The sequence below is a fragment of the Mobula birostris genome, chromosome 24 (assembly GCF_030028105.1).
Source record: "Mobula birostris isolate sMobBir1 chromosome 24, sMobBir1.hap1, whole genome shotgun sequence".
Classification (NCBI taxonomy): Eukaryota; Metazoa; Chordata; class Chondrichthyes; order Myliobatiformes; family Myliobatidae; genus Mobula; species Mobula birostris.
In genome coordinates, this window is record NC_092393.1 from 61,842,262 (window position 1) to 61,863,312 (window position 21,051).

At 42.0% G+C, this 21,051-nt stretch overlaps 1 protein-coding gene across 3 annotated transcripts in view; it reads left to right on the plus strand.

Moving 5' to 3' along the window:
• LOC140187338 (C-Jun-amino-terminal kinase-interacting protein 4-like) overlaps positions 1-21,051 on the plus strand; it is a 295,764-nt gene that overhangs the window by 149,524 nt on the left and 125,189 nt on the right. For 2 of the 3 annotated variants that reach the window (XM_072242530.1, XM_072242531.1), the window contains exon 4: positions 4,589-4,683. In XM_072242530.1, coding sequence (XP_072098631.1) covers positions 4,589-4,683 — 95 coding nt within the window. Of the gene's footprint in view, positions 1-4,588; positions 4,684-5,300; positions 5,498-21,051 lie in introns of those variants that run through there. The other variant, XM_072242532.1, reaches the window with a different exon arrangement.

Consider the following 21,051-nt stretch of genomic DNA (forward strand, 5'->3'; position numbering starts at 1 on the left):
AGTGCCTCCTATCACCACAAACTGAGGAACTCAGCACATCAGGCAGCATCTATGGTGAGGAATAAACAGTTGCTGTTTCAGGCTGAGACCCTTGATCAGGAGTTATGAATGAATGGTCTAGGCCCAAAAAGTAGACAGTTTATTCCTCTCCATGAATGCTGCCAAACCTGCTGAGTTGCTTCAGCAGACACGAGGAAATCTGCAGATGCTGGAAATTCAAGCAACACACACAAAAAATGCTGGTGAATGCAGCAGGCCAGGCAGCATCTGCAGGAAGAGGTATAGTCTACGTTTCAGGCCAGGACCCTTCGTCAGGACTAACTGAAAGAAGAGATAGTAAGAGATTTGAAAGTGAGAGGGAGGGGGAAGATCTGAAATGATAGGAGAAGACAGGAAGTGGAGGGATGCAGCTAAGAGCTGGAAAGTTGATTGGCAAAAGGGATACCAGGCTGGAGAAAGGAGAGGATCATGGGATGGGAAACCTGGGGAGAAAGAGAAGGGGGAGGGGAGCCCAGAGGGTGGAGAGCAGGCAAGGAGTTATAGTGAGAGGGACAGAGGGAGAAAAAAGAGAGAGAAAAAGGGGGAAAAATTAAAAATATATTAAAAAATTAAATAAACAAATAAGGGACGGGGTGTGAAGGGGAGGAAAGGCATTAATGGAAGTTAGAGAAGTCAATATTCATGCCATCAGGTTGGAGGCTACCCAGACGGAATATAAGGTGTTGTTCCTCCAACCTGAGTGTGGCTTCATCTTGATAGTAGAGGAGGCCATGGATAGACATATCAGAATGGGAATGGGACGTGGAATTAAAATGTGTGGCCACTGGGAGATCTTGCTTTCTCTGGCAGACAGAGCATAGGTGTTCAGCGAAACGGTCTCCTAGCCTGCGTCGGGTCTCGCCCATATATAGAAGGCTGCACCGGGAGCACCGGACGCAGTATATCACCCCAGCTGACTCACAGGTGAAGTGTCGCCTCACTTGGAAGGACTGTCTGGGGCACTGAATGGTGGTGAGGGAGGAAATGTAAGGGCATATGTAGCACTTGTTCCGTTTACAAGGATAAGTGCCGGGAGGAAGATCAGTGGGAAGGGATGGGGGGGACGAATGGACAAGGGAGTCGCGTAGGGAGCGATCCCTACGGAAAACAGATAGGGAGGGAGGGAAAGATGTGCTTGGTGGTGGGATCCCGTTGGAGGTGGTAGAAGTTACGGAGAATTATATGCTGGACCCGGAAGCTTGTTCCTTGGCTTTGTGGAACAATCCATGTTCCAAACCTGTACTGGTATCTGTCCCCCTCTTTTCCTTCGCTACATCGATGACTGTATTGGCGCTGCTTCCTGCATGCATGCTGAGCTCGTTGATTTCATTAACTTTGCCTCCAACTTTCACCCTGCCCTCAAGTTTACCTGGTCCATTTCTGACCCCTCCCTCCCCTTTCTTGATCGTTCTGTCTCTATCTCTGGAGACAGCTTATCTACTGATGTCTACTATAAGCCTACAGATTCTCACAGCTACCTGGACTATTCCTCTTCCTACCCTGTCTCTTGCAAAAATGCCATCCCCTTCTTGCAATTCCTCTGTCTCCGCCGCATCTGCTCTCAGGATGAGGCTTTTCATTCCAGGACGAAGGAGATGTCTTCCTTTTTTAAAGAAAGAGGCTTCCCTTCCTCCATCATCAACTGTGCTCTCACCCCATCCTCCCGCCACCCCACTAGGAATAGTGTTCCCCTTGTTCTAACCTACCACCCCACTAGCCTCTGGGTCCAACATATAATTCCATAACTTCCGCCACCTCCAACGGGATCCCACCACCAAGCACATCTTTCCCTCCCCCCCTTTCTGCTTTCCACAGGGATCGCTCCCTACGCGACTCCCTTGTCCATTCATCCTCCCCATCCCTTCCCACCGATCTCCCTCCCGGCTCTTATCCTTATAAGCGGAACAAGTGCGACACATGCCCTTACACTTCATCCCTCACCACCATACAGGGCCCCCAGACAGTCCTTCCAGGTGAGGTGACACTTCACCTGTGAGTCGGCTGGGGTATTATATGGCGTCCAGTGCTCCCGGCGCGGTCTTCTATATATGGGCGAGACCCGACGCAGGCAAGGAGACCATTTCGCTGAACACTTACGCTCTGTCCGCCAGAGAAAGCAAGATCTCCCAGTGGCCACACATTTTAATTTCACGTCCCATTCCCATTCTGATATGTCTATTCACAGCCTCCTCTACTGTCAAGATGAAGCCAGACTCAGGTTGGAGGAACAACACCTTATATTCCATCTGGGTAGCCTCCAACCTGATGGCATGAATATTGACTTCTCTAACTTCTGTTAATGCTCCTCCTCCCCTTCACACCCCGTCCCTTATTTGTTTATTTAATTTTTAATTTTTTTTTTAATTTTCCCCCTTTTTTCTCTCTCTTTTTTCTCCCTCTGTCCCTCTCACTATAACTCCTCGCCTGCTCTCCACCCTCTGGGCTCCCGTCCCCCTTTCTCCTTCTCCCCAGGCTTCCCGTCTCATGAGCCTCTCCCTTCTCCAGCTTGGTATCCCTTTTGCCAATCAACTTTCCAGCTCTTCGCTCCATCCCTCCCCCTCCTGTCTTCTCCTATCATTTTGGATCTCCCCCTCCCCCTCCCACTTTCAAATCTCTTACTCACTCTTCTTTCAGTTAGTCCTGACGAAGAGTTGTTTCAGCATTTTGTTGGTGATACTGCAGATTTCCAGCATCTGCAGAATCTCTTGTGTTTGTGCTCCTGTGACCAAGTCAATTTTGGATTCGGTTTCTCAACACAACTCGGATTTCTTGTACCTTAAGCTTCTGGACTGGCCTACCATAGAGATCTTGTCAAAATCCTTAATAAAGTGCATGTAAACCATGTCTACCGCTCTACCTTCATCAATTTTCACCTCAAATAAACTCAATCAGATATAATTAGACTATCAAAAATATAAAATGCTCTCAACCGTTTGCTTTTCATTCCAAGGACTAGGCTTTGGCAGTATTTGTTGTCTTAAGTGGATTTCCTTTATCAAATGGCATTTGTTACAAAAGAATAACACACACAAAATGCTGGAGGAACTTAGGAGGTCAAGCAGTGTCTATGGAGAGGAATCAACAATCAATGTTTCGAGATCCATTATGTTACAAAAGTGTGCTTTTGAAATGGAGAGTATTAAGTTGCTGTCTTCCATGGAGTCACCAGATAGGAGGTATAACTGGTCTGCATATGTTTTGTAAGTAGAAGATGAAGATTGTAAATGAAAAATTCCACTTAGTATTTGATAAAGAGCAAGAAAGTCCCCTTTCCTGGATTTCACACAAGATTTTTGGTGGTTGAATTTCTGGTGTGTTCATGGCAAAGGGGTGCTTAATGTCCTAATCTACTTAGTAGTATTTCTAATTTAAAAATAATGGTTTGCTGTTCATGTTGGAAGGGAGATGTGAGGAGCAAGTTTTTCACACACAGAGTGGTGGTTATCTGCCAGAGGAGGCGGCAGAGGCAGAAACAATTAGACTAGGAATTGGAATTGGTTCATTGTTATCACATGTACTGAGATAGAGTGGGGGGAAAAATTGTTTTGCAAGCCATCCATACAGATCACTTCAAAGTATAAGTATGTTGAGATAGAACAAAGGAACAGAAATAACAATACGAAATATAACGTTACAGTTACAGGAATTTACAGTGCAGACAGGCAATAAAATGCAAGGGCCATGATGAGGGAAACTGAGATGAAGAGTTCATCTTTTTATAAGTGTCATTATACTGGCTGCTTGTCTTGAGGCAACATAAAGTGTAAACAGAATCCACAGAGAGGAGGCTGGTTTTCATGATGGACTGAGCTGTGTCCACAACAATGCAACTTGTTGTGGTCTTGTTCAGAGGGCTTGTCATGCAAAGCTGTGGTGCATCCAGATGGGATGCTTTCTACAGTGCACCTATAAGAAATGGTAAGGGTCATGGTATCACTAAGAATGCCAGTGCACTTCCTTGGCCATAGCATTTACGTGTTTGAACCAGGGCAAACTACTGGTGATGTCTAACCAAAGGGATTTGAAGCTCTCAAGCATCTCCACACCATTAATGCATTCAAGGGCATGTGCTTTATCGCATTAACTGATGTCGGTGACCAGCTTTTTGTTTTGCTCACACTGAGGTTGTTGTCAAGACACCATGTCACTAGGGTTAGGGTTCATAAGGCACTTGGACAGATATTTGGTTAGGAAGAGAGTAGGGAAACGGGCCTAATGTAGGTAGGTTGGATTAATGTGAATAGGTGTTATGGTCAGCATTGACAAGTTGGGCTGAAGGACCCGTTTCTGTGCTGTGCAGCTCCATGACTCTGTATCTTCAATTTCCTCACCAAAATTGCAGTGCAAGATTGATTTTCACAGACATCTCCAAAACAAATATGTTTTGAAGTCGCATTGAGTTAAGTGATAACTTAACTTTCGGTTCGAAGCTGCACCTTGTAAAATAATTTAATGTGTATGTTTTGCAGAGCTATTTTAATAAAACGTATGTCTCAAAATAAAATCCTGATGAAGTCTGACCTTTTCCCCACTTTCATCTTTATCACAGATGATCCACAATTACATGGAGCACTTAGAACGAACCAAACTTCACCAGTTGGGCGGGGTAGATTTGCAAGAACCAGGAGTTCACAGCAAAGTTAGGTAAGCATTTTAGAATTTGTTATCTCCTCTCTGGCTGAATAGAAATATCGATGCTTTTCCAAAACATGTGACCACTGACCCATTTGCCTAATGTCAGAGCAATGGACAATAGTTTGGCTGATGTCAGACGAATGCATTGTACAATATAGCTATAGCTGGTTAATAAGCTGGAACTAAATTAATTATGCTGGGAGCATTGATTTAACAGCTCTAAAACAGCTTTTAATCAAAAATCGTTAGCAGCAGGTTGGATTTACTTCCCGTTACTCTATGCAAGACCTCAGCTTTGTTATTCGTTTGGATAATGAGGACTTCTTTTATGTGCATGTATTATGTAAGCAGTTGTTTCCCCCTGCAGCCAATAGGAGAAGTGACTGAGGGAGGATGGATAGTGAAGTGTTGGTCGCGAATGCTGCAGCATTGATGCTGAGGTGATCAGCTGAATGGGTTTTAAGCATGAGCGGGATGATGTAATTCTGTGTGAGCTGCTGCAGAACGTAGCTTGCAGGGTGTGCTGATGCTTTTGTTTAGTGTAGCTACTTTTGTGGCTGTGGTTGAGTGACAGAAATTTTCAGTAGAAGGATACACCCTCGATCTGTTGTAACCTTCCCCTGTGTTCTGGTCTCTGAACACAACCATGCCAGCACAGAGCCATGAGTCCTGGTTGCATGCTTCTGTTTGTGTTTGGCTTTGTTGGCGGGGCGGTGGTCATTAATTCAGCTATCCTGGTGTCGCTCTCTGTCTTGCTGCTTGTACATTATTCCATTTCAACGGGCCTTCCAGCGCTGACACAGAATCTTCCAAGGAAAATCAGGTACTGGCCTGTCCTGCGGCCTATTTCTTGTGCAGAAAATGATGAGTTCTTCCATGTTTCTTTTATGTAGTAACTGTATATCAGGGTATGTCTTTTTTCTTTCTCAGTTACCACCTACAGAGCAGATACAATTCTTCTATTGAAAATGCATTTAAGGAATAACCATTTGACTTTGTGAGGGTTTATTTTTGCTAACTGAATTATTTAAGAATTGTTTTTGAAGGCAGAGTTTGTTCTCAAGTATTGGGACTGGGAAGACTGTTTATCCTTTGTTTCTGAATAAAACAGTTGCTTGTTTCTGAAGACGTAAATTGGTTGCATTGTAGTTGCATTCATTCTGTGAATACGAATACAAGACATATAAGCTAGGTCTGGTGTTCAGTCACGCACACTTTTACTTTATTTTTACTATCCGTACATGTACTAGTTTGTAAATTAGTAGCATTATATTGTAACTAGCAATTTACACTATTCACTGAAGAACTTAGTTTTTCCATGCTTGAGATCAATTGCAAAAGTTGCTTAATTTTACCGTGTCGCTTTTTTTCCTTGACTATGTTCTGTGTGGTTTTGTTTTAATTTATTACTTGAACAATGTGTTCTCTTGTTAGGAACTAGTTTTGATAAATGAAGTTGCCATTTTAAAAATGAAATTTATTGTGTGGTGTTAACTTTAAAACAGCCAATTTAGAGATTAGACTGGCTTTCTGGAAGTACTGCTGTCTTGCCTAATTTATTCATGAACTCATGAAACTACTTTTCAAATGATTTAATTTCTTTTTCTTTTTGTCCCTGTCCAAGGAGTTTGTGATGGTACATTGTACAGGGGCTTTACTGTGTCTGAATTATTTTTGTCATTATCCCTACATCTGTTTTTCCCAATGTTGTTTAATACCTTTATTAAAATGCTGCCTGCAAAAATTCTTCAAAGTAAGAATTTCCCTCACAGTTCAAGATGCTGTCCAGAACCTCCAGGGATCACTAGTTTGAAGATTTTTCCCAGTTCAGTGGACACTGCATGTTCCTTCTCCTGGGTCAATCAGAAGTCCGGGGCAGTCATTGGCCTGGGTGGGTCCACACTGCCCCCCCCACCCCCACCAACCGCCTACTGATTTGCAGTATGATCACTTTGGCCAGGACCAGAGCTGACTTTCAAGGATGTCCTCCAAATAACTTGCATCAGTAGTGTGGGACTGAAGTGGAACCTGAGCTTCAAGAGCAGTCTCTTCAAATATTCAAATGGATCACAATGTCTCACATCAATTTGTTCAGGCCACAAGAATGGTAGGGTCCCTTGAAGTCTGTATGTTACCTTAAACAGATCTGTGTGGCATTCTCCATCTCAGGTCAGTCACTGATGTAAAGGGGGAAGCACTTCTTGCTGCCAGATGGCTGAATGAACTGGCTTGGTGTGTTTGAGTGGCAGATAAGGGTGAGGAATTCGGGAGTTATGTATCTGGGTAAGAATCTCTCCCTCTGTGCACTGGGAAACTTTATGAACTGCGTTTCCAAGAGACTGCTCAAATTGCATGGGACAGGCTCCCAAGTTGAGTTGCAGGATATGGACTTGATGAACAGTTCCCTTGCAAGATTCACTTCAGGTCACATTCGTCTCCGTGCTTGATTTTCTCCTTTGACATCCACTGTGTTGGATCCACCAGCATCTTCATGAACATCAGTAGCTTGTGGAATGCACCTCTACATCTGATAACTATTCCATGTTGCCATTTTGGGGGGGGGGGGGTGAAGCTTGTACTTCTGAACATGAAGGGTATTTTTAAGTACATGTACAATTAGATTATAAAAATGTATGCCAAGTTTGGATGTTGACTAACTTGGTGCCAATTAAGAAATAATAAGCTATTATATATCATAACTTCAAAGAGTTAACATTGAAAAGATTAAGATCATTCTTGTGTCCAAATGTTTGTATGAGAATAGTTCCAAACTAGAACTGGTAGAGTATGTAATGACTTCAACAGAGAAAACAGAAACTTAACATTACAGTGTTTTCGTACTCATCTCGTGTAATTCATTGCTTGAATATTAATTTTATAAATATGAGAATGAATTATAAGGAAGTTTTAGTCAGTTGCGAATTTCAATAATTGTTTAAACTTTTGATACACATAGATTGCCTGGAAGCTTGCTGTGGCCAAACTTCTTCCAGCTGTGTCCTTCAGGCAACTTGAAACTTAATATTTGTCAGCCTCTTGACATTGTTGAAGCCGGAATAGATAGTCAACTGTAGAAAAGAAGATTATAAGGATAATGGGAGGTTGAATGACACTGATGGTGAGCCACTGTTGGACTTGGCACCTAATCCAGCAGAAGTTCTGTAATATACTGAGTGGAGAGGGCAGATGTCCTTCGGAAATGCTCCTTCAGCTTTACAACAGCTGCAGTTGGATGCCAGTTCATTTGAATGTGATTGCTGGTCTTAACTATTTTATTTCCTTCATAATTAATTTACATTGAATGTAGCGTAAAATAAATTTGATTTTAATAAGAATAATAGGATTAGGCAGAGGCAACATGGATTGATGAAAGAGTGCACATAGAGTCATAGAGTACTACAGCACAGAAGCAGGCCCTTCAGCCCATTTAGTCTGTGCCAAACCGTTATTCTGCTTAGTGGCATCAACCTGCACCTGGACCATAGGCCTCCATACTCTTCCCACACATGTACTTATGCACACTTCTCTTAATTGTTGAAATCGAACCTGTATCCACTGCTTCTGGTGCAGCTCATTCCACACTTGTTTAGTTTTATTGGAGCACTGAGAATGTGACTGGTGTGGATGACAGAGATCCAGTAGATGTCATAGAGAGTTGTACAGTATGGAAATGGGCCCCTATGCTCACTGTATCCTCTAAATTAAACCCATCTTGTGGTGTTTGGGCTGTGTGGCCTCAATGCCGAGGTTATTCAAGTGCTCACTTAGACACTTAGTGACTCTGCTTCCACCACTCTATCCATTAGTGCTTTGCTAATACTTGCCATTGTCTGGATGAAAAATCCTCTCTAAAATCTTATGCCCTTTGCCGTAAATCAATGTGCTCTGGTTTTATTCTCCTTTGATAAGGGAAAAGGATTCTTGCAAATTACTTTATCTATACCCCTCATCATTTTATATATCTCAGTCACATCCTCCTCTGCTCCAAGTCCAGTCTCTGCTACCCTAGATGCCAGTGGCGTAACAGGCAGCAACTACTGTCCAGTCTCTTCTCATAACTACAGTGCTCCACCCATAAAACATCCTGGTGACCCTCACCTGTTCAGTCCTCTCACATCCTTCCTACAGTATGGCTGCTAGTACTCCAGCTGAAGTCTGACCAATGTTTTATGAAGCTGGATCAGAACCTCCCTACTCTTGCATTCATTGATAAAGAAAAGAAAGATGAGCTTTAGTTGTCACAAGTACATTGAAACATACAGTGAAAAGGGTCATTTAGTTTCAAATCAAATCAGTGGAATTTTGCTGGGGGCAGCCTGCAAGTGTCACCATGCTTCTGGCACCAACATAACATGCTCACGGCTTACTAACCCTAACCTGTACACCTTTATAAAGTGGGAGAAAACCAGAGCACCTGGAGGAAACCCACACGGTTACAGGAAGAACATACAAATATCTTACATACTGTGGCTGAAATTGAACTCCAGCCTCCCTAGGGGAAGCAACAGTGACCGTGCCTCTGGCACTGAGTCGGCCCTGTGGCTCAGAAGAGTAGGGAACTGAAGAGAATAGCAGCAGTAATAAGGGACTGTATAGTTAGGGGGACAGATAGGTGATACTGTGGACGTGAAAAAGAAACACGGATGGTAGTTTGCCTCCTGGGTGCCAAGGTCCACGATGTTTCTAAATGTGTCCGTAATATCCTGAAAAGGGAGAGTGAGCAGCCAGAAGTTGTGATACATATTTGGTACCAATGACATGGGTAGAAAAAAGGAGGAGGTCCTGAAAACAGAATACAAAAAGTTAGGAAGGAAGTTGAGAAGCAGGACCTCAAGGGTAGTAATCTTGGGATTGCTGCCCATGCCACTTGACAGTGAGGGTAGGAATAGAATGATATGGCAGATAAATAAGCCAATGGTTGGGCACAAGTGCAGACAGTGCAAAGAGTTAAATTGTACCACAGAGGCAAAATTCAAAAGGGCAAAGAATGCAGGACTGAAGGTTCTGTATTTAAATGCATGAAACATTTGGAATAAGGTGGATGAACTCATGGCACAATTAGAGATTGGTCAGTATGCCGTTGTGGGCATCACTGAGTCATGGCTGAAAGGTCATAGATGGGAACTGACTGTCAATGAATATACTTTGTATTGAAAGGTCAGACAGGAAGGCATAGGCAGTGGTGTGGCTCTGTTGGTAAGAGATGGAATTACATCTTTAGAAAGAAGGGACATAAGGTCAGAGAATGTTGAATCTTTGTGGCTGGAGTTAAGAAACTGCAAGGGTAAAAAAGACCATAATGGGAATCATATATAGGCCTCCAAATAGTATCCAAGACGTGGGGTTGAAATTGCAAAGGGAGCTGAAAAGGGCATGTAATAAGGGTAATGTCACGATTGTAATGGGAGACTTCAATATGCAAGGGTATTTGGAAAGTCAGATCACGAGAGAGGGAATTTGTTGAATGTCTACAACAGTAGTCCCCAACCTCCAGGCCGCGGACCGATACGTTGCCGCGAAGGATGCAGTGGTGCAGCGGTATCCGGAATGCACCCAGCACATCTTTAAGAAAAAAGCTGAAATAAACAATCTAATTGATTAGGTGCCGCCCAGCAATGTATTGGTCCACGGCCCAGAGGTTGGGGACCACTGGTCTACAAGATGGCTTTTTAGAGCAGCTTGTGCTTGAGTCTACTTGGGGAAAAGGCTATCTCAGATTGGGTGTTGTGTAATAATCCAGATTTTATTAGGGAACTTAAGGTAAAGGAAACCTTAGGAGGCAGTGATCATAATGTGATTGAATTCATACTGCAGTTTGAGAGGGAGAAGCATAAGTCACATGTATCTGTATTGCAGTGGAGTAAAGGGAATTACAGAAGCATGAGAGAGGAGCTTGCCCAGGTGGATTGCAAGGAGATACTGGCGGGGATGACAACAGAGCCGAGGTGGCTGAAGTTTCTTGGAATATTTCACAAAGTGCAGGATAGGCATGTCCAACAGAAGAAGTAGTTCTCAAATGGCAGGGGTAGGCAACTGTGGCTGACAAGGGAAGTTAAAGGACTGTATAAAAGCTAAGAAAAGGGCATATAATGTAGCAAAAGTGGGTGGGAAGTTGGATGATTGAAAATATTTTAAAATCCAACAAAAGACAACTTTAAAAAACCATAAGAAGGGAAAAGATTAAATATGAGGGCAAAACTAGCCAATAATATAAAGCAGGATACTATAAGTTTTTCAGTTGTGTAAAGAGTAAAAGGGAGGTGAGAGTTGATATTGGACCACTGGAAAATTATGCTGGTGAGGTAGCAATGGGAGACAAATAAATGGTGGTTGAACTTAGAAAGTATTTTGCATCAGTCTTCGCTGTGTAAGACACTAGCAGTGTGCCAGAGTTTTGGAGTGTCAGGGAGCAGGAGTGAGTGCCATTGCTATTACAAACGAAAAAGTGGTAGGCAAACTCAAAGGTCTTAAGGCGGATAAGTCACCTGGACCAGATGGACTACCTGCCAGAGTTCTGAAGGAGGTTGCTGAAGAGATAGCAGATGTATTGGTAATGATCTTTAAAGAATCACTTGATTCTGGCATGGTCCTGGAGGACTGGAAAATTGCAAATGTCACTGCATTCTAAGAAGGGAGTAAGACAAAAAAGAGGAAGTTATAGGCCAGTTAGCTGAACCTCAGTAGTTGGGAAAGTGTTGGAGTCCATTATTAAGGATGAGGTTTCAGAGTACTTGGAGACTAATGATAAAATAGGTCAAGGTCAGCTCGGTTTCTGTTGAGGGAAATCTTGCTTGACAAATCTGTTAGTTCTTTGAGAAAGTAACAAGCAGGATGGATAAAGGATGTCATTTACTCAGATTTTCAGAGGCATTTGATAAGGTGCCACACATGAGGCTGCTTAACAAGATAAAATCCTGTGGCATTACAGGCAAGATACTGACATGGATAGAGGAATGGCTGACAGGCAGGAGGCAGCGAGTGCGAATAAATGGGGCCTTTTCTGGTGTTCCACAGGGTTCAGTAGTGGGACTGCTTCTTTTCACATTGTTTGTCAGTGATTTAGATAGTGGAATTGATGGCTTTGTGGCAAAGTTTGTGGAAGATACAAAGATAGGTAGAGAGATAGATAGTGCTGAGGAAGCTGTGCAATTGCAGTAGGACTTACACAAATTGGAAGAATGGGTAAAAAAGTGGTAGATGGGATACAGTGTAGAGAAAGGTATGATGATGCATTTTGGTAAAAGGAACAAAAGTGCAGATTATTTTCTGAATGGGGAGCCGTCATGCACGACTCCTAGAAGGGTAATGTACAGGTTGAGTATGTGGTAAAGAAGGGGAATAGAATATAGAAGGCAAGGATTTAATGCTGATGCTTTAACACACTATCCAAGCCGCATTTGAAGTATTGACAACAGTTTTGGCTCCATATCTTAGAAAGGATGTGTTGTTGTTGGAGATAGCACAGTATGGTATATATTCTTTCTTATTGTAATTTATAGTTTTTTTATTATTATGCTCTGCTGCCACAAAACAGCAAATTTCTCAAGATATGCCAGTGATGTTAAACCTGATTCTGCCCTAACCTTTGGATCCATCATCTATTTAAGGTTCTTGTCCACATCTGCTGCACTGCCCTCATCAAGACACTCTGTAACCTCTTCAAAGAATTCACTCAGATTGGTCAGACAAAATCTGCTTTGACAAGTTGTTTGCCATTTATGCTTAGTCCCTGTCTTTCTAAGTGTTCATTAATCCTTTACTTTGGAATATTTTCTATCACATCCATACTACTTATGCAGGTCTGAAATTGCCTGGCTTTTCCTTGTTGCTTTCTTGAAAAGCAATTGCATTTTCCATCCTCCAGCAATTTGGTACCTCATGTGGCCAGCAAAGATTTAAAAATCTTAGACAGAGCCCCAACAATCTCTTCAGATGTTGCCCATAGTAGCCTGGAATAAATCTCATCTGGATCTGGAGATTTATTTAGCTTGAAGACCACTAATACATTAAATACCTTGTCTTTGATTGCATTAGCATTTTTTTTCCCCTTCCCTGTGTTCTCCAACCATAAAGAGAGTGGGTAAGAACATGGCAGAAAGAATATAATGTGAAGATAATGTGAACAAGTTAAGTTTTGGGGCATGTAACAAAAAATTGGAGTATTGTTAAATGGTGAGAGATTGCTAATATTAATTTTATAGGGACCTAGGTATCCCTTTACAAGTCATTGAAAGCCAACCACTACAACAAGTGATGAAGAAAGCAAATGGCCTATATTATGAGGTGGTTGGAGTACAGGGGGAACGATGCCTTATTACAGTTGTGCCTTTGGTGAGACTGTGTTTGGAATATTGTGTATAGTTTTGGCCCTTAGATGGAGTGCAGCGAAGTTCCCTTGACTATTTCCAAGGATGGTGGGTTTTTTGTATGGGGGGGGGTAGATTGAATAACTTGGCCTATCTTTTCTTGATCAGAAGACAGACGGAAAATTTTATTGAAGTACATAAAATTCTTGAAGGATAATAGACTGGGTCAAGAGACTATGTTTTTCCTCACTGAGAGAGTCAAACTGAGATTTATGGTCCCAAAAAGGTTGGCCGTTTAGTGCTGAGATAAAGATAAATTTGGACTTACCTATCATGGGGAAAGAGTGGAAGCCTGGTCCTTTTCACTGAAAAGACAGATTTCTCAACAATAAGGGAATTGGGGTGTGGAGTTGTACAGCAAGCAACGTTGAGGTAGAAGACAAACTACGTTCTTGATGGATGGCAGAGCAAGTTTGAAGGACGGAATGTCTTCCACTTGCAGGGATTTCTTATGTTCTGATGTTTCAAGTCTTTGAATTTATTTGTACATAAGAACTAGTGAAGGCTTTTTAATAGTGCAAACATATATCAAGTCAAGAAGTAACAGCAGGCATAATCTCTCTTAAGTGATCACCCCTAATCAAAGTTCAAAGTAAATTTATTACCAAAGTACGTAAATATCACAATATACAACCCTGAGATTCATTTTCTTCCAGCCATACACAGTAAATCCAAGAAACACAATAGAATCAATGAAAGATCGCACCCAACAGGACAGACACACAACCAGTGTGCAAAAGATAGGAAACTGAAAATACAAAATAAATAATAATAATAACAACAACAATAAATAAATAAGCAATAAATTTTGAGAACATAAGATGAAGAGACCTTGAAAGTGAGTCCCTATGTTGTGGGAGCATTTCGATGATGGGGCGGGTCAAGTTGAGAGAGATTATTCCCTCTGGTTCAAAAGCGTGACACTGAGATGTCATAACTGTTCCTGAACCTGGTGGTCTGGGCACTGAGGCTCCCTTCCTGATGGCAGCAGTGAGAAAAGAGCATGGCCTGGGCGACGGGGTCCTTGATGAAGGATGCTCCTTTCCTGCGTATAGTGCTCTGTGCTGCGGGGCTCAATGCTTCATGATGTAATCATTAAGATTGTGGCTGACCATTATATTCTTCAATTCCCTCTCTGACCAAAACCTACCGCACTCAGTCTTGAACATGGAAGTGATCATTCACAGCCAGGGATAATAATTCCAAAATTTTGTTACCTTTCACTGAAAAGAGATCCTTAAAGTTGCGGCACCGAGCTGTAGTGCTTCTACCCAAGGCCCCTCAGCATCTACCCCTTGGCCTGTTGAAGTGATGTCTCATTACATTAAACTCCAGTGGGAGTTATCTAATCTAACCTCTCAAAATAGGATAGCCTTGTTTCAACAACCACTTTAGTGAACCCAGGCTGTACTAAGGAATATCCTTGGCTATAGAGACCAACAGTACTTGCGGTACTCAGAAGTTCAAAGTACATTTATTATCAAAGTATGTATAAATTATACAACCTTGAGATTCATCTGCTGACAGGCAGCGCAAAACAAGAAACCTGAAAAGCCCATTAAAAAAAGACTTAATGCGCAGAGAGAAAGAAGACATGTATCGTGCAAACAATAAAAGCAAGCAACCGCATTCAAGATGAAAGTGAGTCCATAGAAAGAAGCCCAGAGCAGTGGGAGCAATCTCACAACCTCAGTGCCGCGGAGAGTGGAGCAAATGCCACAGAGCAGCGAGTTGAACTGGCCTAACCCTCACCTCCTGTCCCAACAGCCTATCTTTTCAGTCCATCTGGCTTGGCATTTAAATTGTCCAAACAACAGGTCATTCCCGCGTTAGGACCTGGACCCCGTTACTTCAGTATGACCTGGGCCTGGACCCTGCCACCACATTTCAGCCTGTACACGACTTTTTCAAATCGGCCCAGTGCTTAGATCAATGAGACCTTGCTCTCAGTTTAGGTGGACGGACTTTGAAACTCCTCCTCCAACTTTTCTGTGTTTTGCACGCCTCAACCATGTCCCAACCTCACTCCGAGCACTTCTCAAACGTACCTGTACCTCATTCAGACTCAGTCCTGCATCTGCACGCCTCAACCCTCGGGTCAGCCTCACCATTGTTCAGATCTTCATTGTTTGTGGTGATTGTTTACCTCAATTTTTCACAGAAAAACTGTCATTAGTAAAGTATTTAGTTATATTTTTCATTTTATGAACCACCAGTAAGCTGTTGCCCATCATCAGTGGCTCCATTTTAAATAAGTACAGAGTCACCAGAGTCGTGTGCAGTTGCAACAAGACTTCCTTCCTCTTGAACTTACAATAAAGGCCTCATTATATTTGTCTTACTATCTGATTGCTTTACCTGCAGGTGATCTTTTATGATCTAGTATAGCTAGGCATTTTGAGGCTCTTGAAGAATATTAAGGTGGACGAGTCCCCAGGGCCTGATGGGAACTATTCCAGGTTATTGAGAGAGGCAAGAGAGCACAAAGTTTGTATGTAAAGATAACAAAGGTAAAGATAACATGTTTAGTGAACCTTGGTTTTCAAGAGATATTGAGGCCCTGGTTAAGAAGAAAAAGAGTGCATAGCAGGTATAGACAGACGAACAGTTGAGGTACCTTTTGGAATGTAAGAAATGCAAGAGAGCACTTGAGAAAGAAATGAGGAGGGCTAAAAGAAAGCATTGAGTTGCTCTAACAGACAAGATGAAGGAAAATCCAAAGTTATTCTACAGATATGTTAAGAGCAAAAGGATTGTAAGGGACAAAATTGGTCCTCTGGAAGATCAGAATGGTAATCTGTGTGTGGAGCCAAAAGAGATGGGAGAGATTTAAATTTTTTTTTGCATCGGTATTAACTCAGAAGACAGACCCAGAGTCTATAGAGGTGAGGCAAATCAGTAGTGAGGCCGTGGACCCTGTACAGGTTACAGAGGAGGAGGTGTTTGTTGTCTTGAGGCAAATTAGGGTGGATAAATCCCCAGGGCCTGGCAAGGTGTTCCCTCGAACCCTACAGGAGACAAGTACAGAAATTGCTGCGGTCCTAGCAGGGATACTTAAGTCATCCTTATCAACAGGTGAGGTACTGTAGGATTAAAGGATAGCTAATGTTCTGCTGTTTAAGAAAGGCCCTAAAATAAACCAGGAAATTATAGGCTGGTGAGTCTGATATCAATAGTGGGAAAGTTATTGGAAGGTATATTCTAAGGGACTATCGGTATTTGGATAGACAAGGACTGAATAGGGATAGTCAGCAGAGCCTTGTGCATGAATTGTACCAAACCAATCTTACAGAGTCTTTTGAGGAAGTTACCTGGAACGTTGATGCAGGTAAGGCAGTGGATGTTATCTTCATTGACTTTAGCAAGGCATTTGACGTTGTCCCACATGGGAGATTGGTCAAGAATTGTCAGTTGCTTGACATTCAAGATAAGGTAGTAAATTGAATTAGATGTTTGCTCTGTGGGAGAAACCAGAGAGGGGTAGCCCCTCTGACTGGAGGCCTGTGACTAGTGGAGTGCCGCAGGGATCAGTGCTGGGTCTGTGGTTGTTTGGCATCCATATCAATAATGTGGATGATAATGTGGTTTAATGTGGTTCAGCAAATTTGTGAATGTCTCCAAGATTGGGGGTGTAGTGGACAGCGAGAAGGACTATCAGAGCTTGCGTAGGGATCTGGAGCATCTGGAAAAATGGACTGAAAAATGTCAAATAGAATTTAATACAGACAAATATGAGGTGTTGCACTTTGGTAGGACCAACCAGGGTAGATCTTACACAGTGAATGGTAAGGTGCTGCGGAGTGTGGTAGAACAAAGTGATCTGGGAATACAGGACCATAATTCATTGAATGTGGTGTCACAGGTAGATAGGGCTGCAAAGAAAGCTTTTGGCGCATTAGCCTTCATAAATCAAAGTACTGAGTACAGGAGATGGGATGTTATGTTGAGGTTGTGTAAGACATCTTTAATCACAGGCAGGGTCCTGGAGGACTGGAGAATTGCCGGTGTTATTCCTCTATTTAAGGAGGGTGATAGACATGAACCAGGAAATTACAGGCTGGGGAGCCTTATTTTAGTGATATTGGAATCATTTGAGAAGATTCTTAGGAATCTACTCACATCTGGAAAAGCAATATAATCATTAGGAATGGTCAGCATGCCTTATAAGCTTGATTTTTTTGGAGGTTATGAAGATGTTTGATAAGGACAGGGTAATGTTTGTTGTATGCTGTACCTGGGAATACAGGACCATAATTCATTGAATGTGGTGTCACAGGTAGATAGGGTGACAGATTGAGGTCCTTTGGAGTATGCTGGCCTCCCTACATGTTCTACCAGTCTTTTTTCCCCAGTACAATCTTCTGTGTGGTGGTGTGCTGGGGCAAAGGCCAACAGGCTGAATAAACTGATTAGAAAGACTGGCTCTGTTATGGTGAAATTGGACACACTGGAAGCTGTGGTACAACAAAGGACCCTCCAGAAAATCCTGACAATTCTGGACAATGTTCCTCACCCTCTGCGTGCCACCTTGGATGAACAGAGGAGCACATTTGCTAATAGACAAAGACAACTGCACTGGACAAACTTAACTACAGTGAGTCAAACTATAGATGGGGAAGTGATGACCCCTCCTGTTAGACTGCTTGAGGTAACTTATTTTTTATTCTTTCTTACTTCTTTTCTAATATTTTTTATATTTGTGTATCAGTGCACTCATAATGCTACTGTGACGCTGTAATTTCCTTTGGGATCATTAGGCTAGCATTAAAGTGGGAGTTACTGGGGGGACGTGACTTGAAGGGCCGGAAAGGCCTATTCCATGCAATATGTCAATAAATAAATAAATATTTAGATAGATAGATACTTTATTGATCCCAAAGGAATTTACAGTGTCACTGTAGCATTACAAGTGCACAGACATACAAATATTAGAAGAGAAGAAAGACTAAAAAGTAAGTTACCTCAGTTGAACAGGTGAGGGTCATCACTTCCCCGGCCATAGGTTGGCTCATTATAAAGCCTAATGGCTGAGGGTAAGAATGATGTTATATTTCGCTCTTTGGAGCAGCTCAGTTGTTTTCGTCTATTACTAAAAGTGCTCCTCTGTTCAGCCAAGGTGGCATTTAGAAGGTGAGAAACATTGTCCAGTTTGATTCTTGTAACAGAGCCAGCCTTTCTAATCAGTTTACTGAGCCTGTTGGCATAACCTATGTTGATGCCTTTGCCTCAGCACACACCACATAGAAAGATTGTACTGGTGACAACAGACTGGTAGAACATGCGAAGGAGAGGCCTGCATACTCCAAAGGACCTCAGTCTTCTCAGGACATAGAGGCGATTCTGGCCCTTCTTGTGTTCAGCCTCTGTGTTGGTGCTCCACTCAAGTCTGTCATCCAGGTGCACCCCAGGTACTTGTAGGTCCGCACCACATCCACACCCTCACCACCAATAGGGAGCAGTGCAGTCCGTCATCATTTCCTTTGTCTTACTGATGTTGAGCTGCAGATGATTCAGCTTGCACCATTTGACAAAGTCCTCCATCAGGGCCCTGTCCTCCCCTCCTCCCTTTATATATCCAACTATTGCTGAGTCATCAGAGAAATTCTGCAGGTGACATGACTCAATGATGTATCTAAAGTCCGAGGTATATGGGGTAAACGGGAAGCGGGCCAATACAGTCCCCTGTGGGGCCCCAGTGTTGCTTATAGCCATGTCTGACACACAACTCTGAAGCCGTACAAACTGTGGTCTACCAGTCAGGTGGTCCATTATTTAGGATCCCCTCATAGTCGGCAATAAGTTGGTTTCAAAATTGGCTTAGCCCGGAAGACATAGGGTAGTGATGGAGGGGTGTAGTTCCATTTGTGACCAGTAATGTTCAGCAAGGATCACTACTGTGACATTTGCTGTTTGTGATATATTTGGATGAAAATGTAGGCAGGCTGATGATACAAAAATTGGTACAGTTGTAAGGAATATTGTCAAAGGATTCAGTAGGACATAGACCAGTTAGAAAAGTGGGTGGAGAACTGGCCAATGTAATTTAATCTTGATAAGTCTGAAATATTGCACTTTGGGGATCAAATGTAGGAGGAACATATCAGTAAACGGCTGAACCCTGAGGAGCATTGATGAACAGAGGGATTTTGGGATACACCCTGAGAGTGGCAGCACAAGTAGATGGGAGTGATAAAGAAGACTCACCTGAGGGTGCAGAAGAGATTCACCAGGAAGTTGCTTGAAATAGAGAAGATGACTTATGAGGAGAGATTGGACAAGTTTGGATTATTTTTTCTGGAGCATCAGAGGCTGAGGGGAACCCTCCTAGAAGTTTATAAAATTCTGAAACACATAGATATGTATATAGATATTTTTTTCTCCAGCCAGGGTGGAAATGTCAAATACCAGTGGGTCTGGCCTTAAGATAAGGTGGGGGGGGGGTGGGAAGTAGGAGATTCATGGTGTTTGTTTTTACACATTGATATCTGTTCCTCCACAATACTAAGAATCCTGCCATTAAGTTGTACTCTGCCTGGTTCCAAAGTGTATCATTTCACACTTCTCTACATTGAACACCAACTGCCACTTCTCAGCTCAACCCATAACAACCTTCTACACTATCCACACCACCACAAACCCTCATGTCATCTGCATAATTATGAACTCATCCTCATCTATATAACTTATAAAAATCGCAATGAGCAGAGGTCCCAAAACGCATTCTGTTCTAATCTTAGAAAGCCTCCAATGAATTATGGACTTCTTCTCCAAAAGGTTAGTAATACAAAGGAAGTAGCATCTCAGTTGTTATGTAACCTTGTCCAGACCACATTATTTGTGGGCATTGGACTTCAGGAAAGAGATGTAGTTATTGAGAAAATATATTTTTGATGTAGCAAAATTATAGCTGAGTGTCTTTTTTCCATTTTTAATGTAAAAGTATAATTTGGAAAATATTGTATGTATAATATACCTAGACTTGCCTGTTTGCTGTTACTGTTTCCTACTGAGATTGGTCATGTATTTTGGCAATGATAGATCCAAAATGAAACAGCAAATTAAATTCTTCTTATATAATAGCTGCTTCATGTAGTTAATGCCATATTACAGACTCTGAGCTGCATGCTGAGTCTGCTATTATTTCTGTTAAATATGGAAATCAAATGTTCAGAAAGGAAAGTTGTTGACCACAGACATAATTAAAATAGCAACTATCTGCCTTGTAAGGTCACTCAGCTGAAACAATGGATTCCGGTTTGTTCAGCAATTGGTTAATCAGGGCTAATCACTTATTTGGGAGAACTTTTAAAGAACAACAACTAATTGAGAAAATAGCTGAGATTCCCTTCGTTTATTTAGGACACTATGCCGCTTATTTGGGACTAGAGACTATTGCCGAACAGTTTTTAAATAACTTCAGTTGTCTGTGTTTATGTTCAAAAAGCAGTGTTTTTTTGTCATTGATAGTTGGCAAGAAATAAGAAGAAAGGCAATTCGGAACTGTTTTGCTCACCGTGATTTCAAGCGTTCAGGCTTGGAGATGCCAGAAACGGCTAGGAGTGAAAATGAAACAATTTTGCAACTTCAATAAGTTAAGAATTACAAAGGATTTGAAGGTATCGCCAATCATCTTGAATGTTACAATGAAAATGAAGATTTAGAGGATGCAATAGTCGAGAGCATTGTTTAACGGCAGTCCATTATCTGCACTAAGCGTTCATATTCAGTCAATCAAAAGAATATGATACTGTACACTAAATGAATTCCTCTGTCTAACTGTTAGGAACTAATACACAGTTTTTATAGTACTGTAGAGATATTAGTATTATTGTATTCATTTTCTATTTCATTTAGTTACATAAATTGTTACTCCAGCTAAACGGTATTTTGTTTTTTTCCCATGAGATACCTAAAAAGGCTATTTTGAGCAACTGCTTAATTGGGCTAAAATGTAGTAGTTCTGATGTGTCCCAATTAACCGGAATCCACTGTATTTGATTAGACTAGGAAA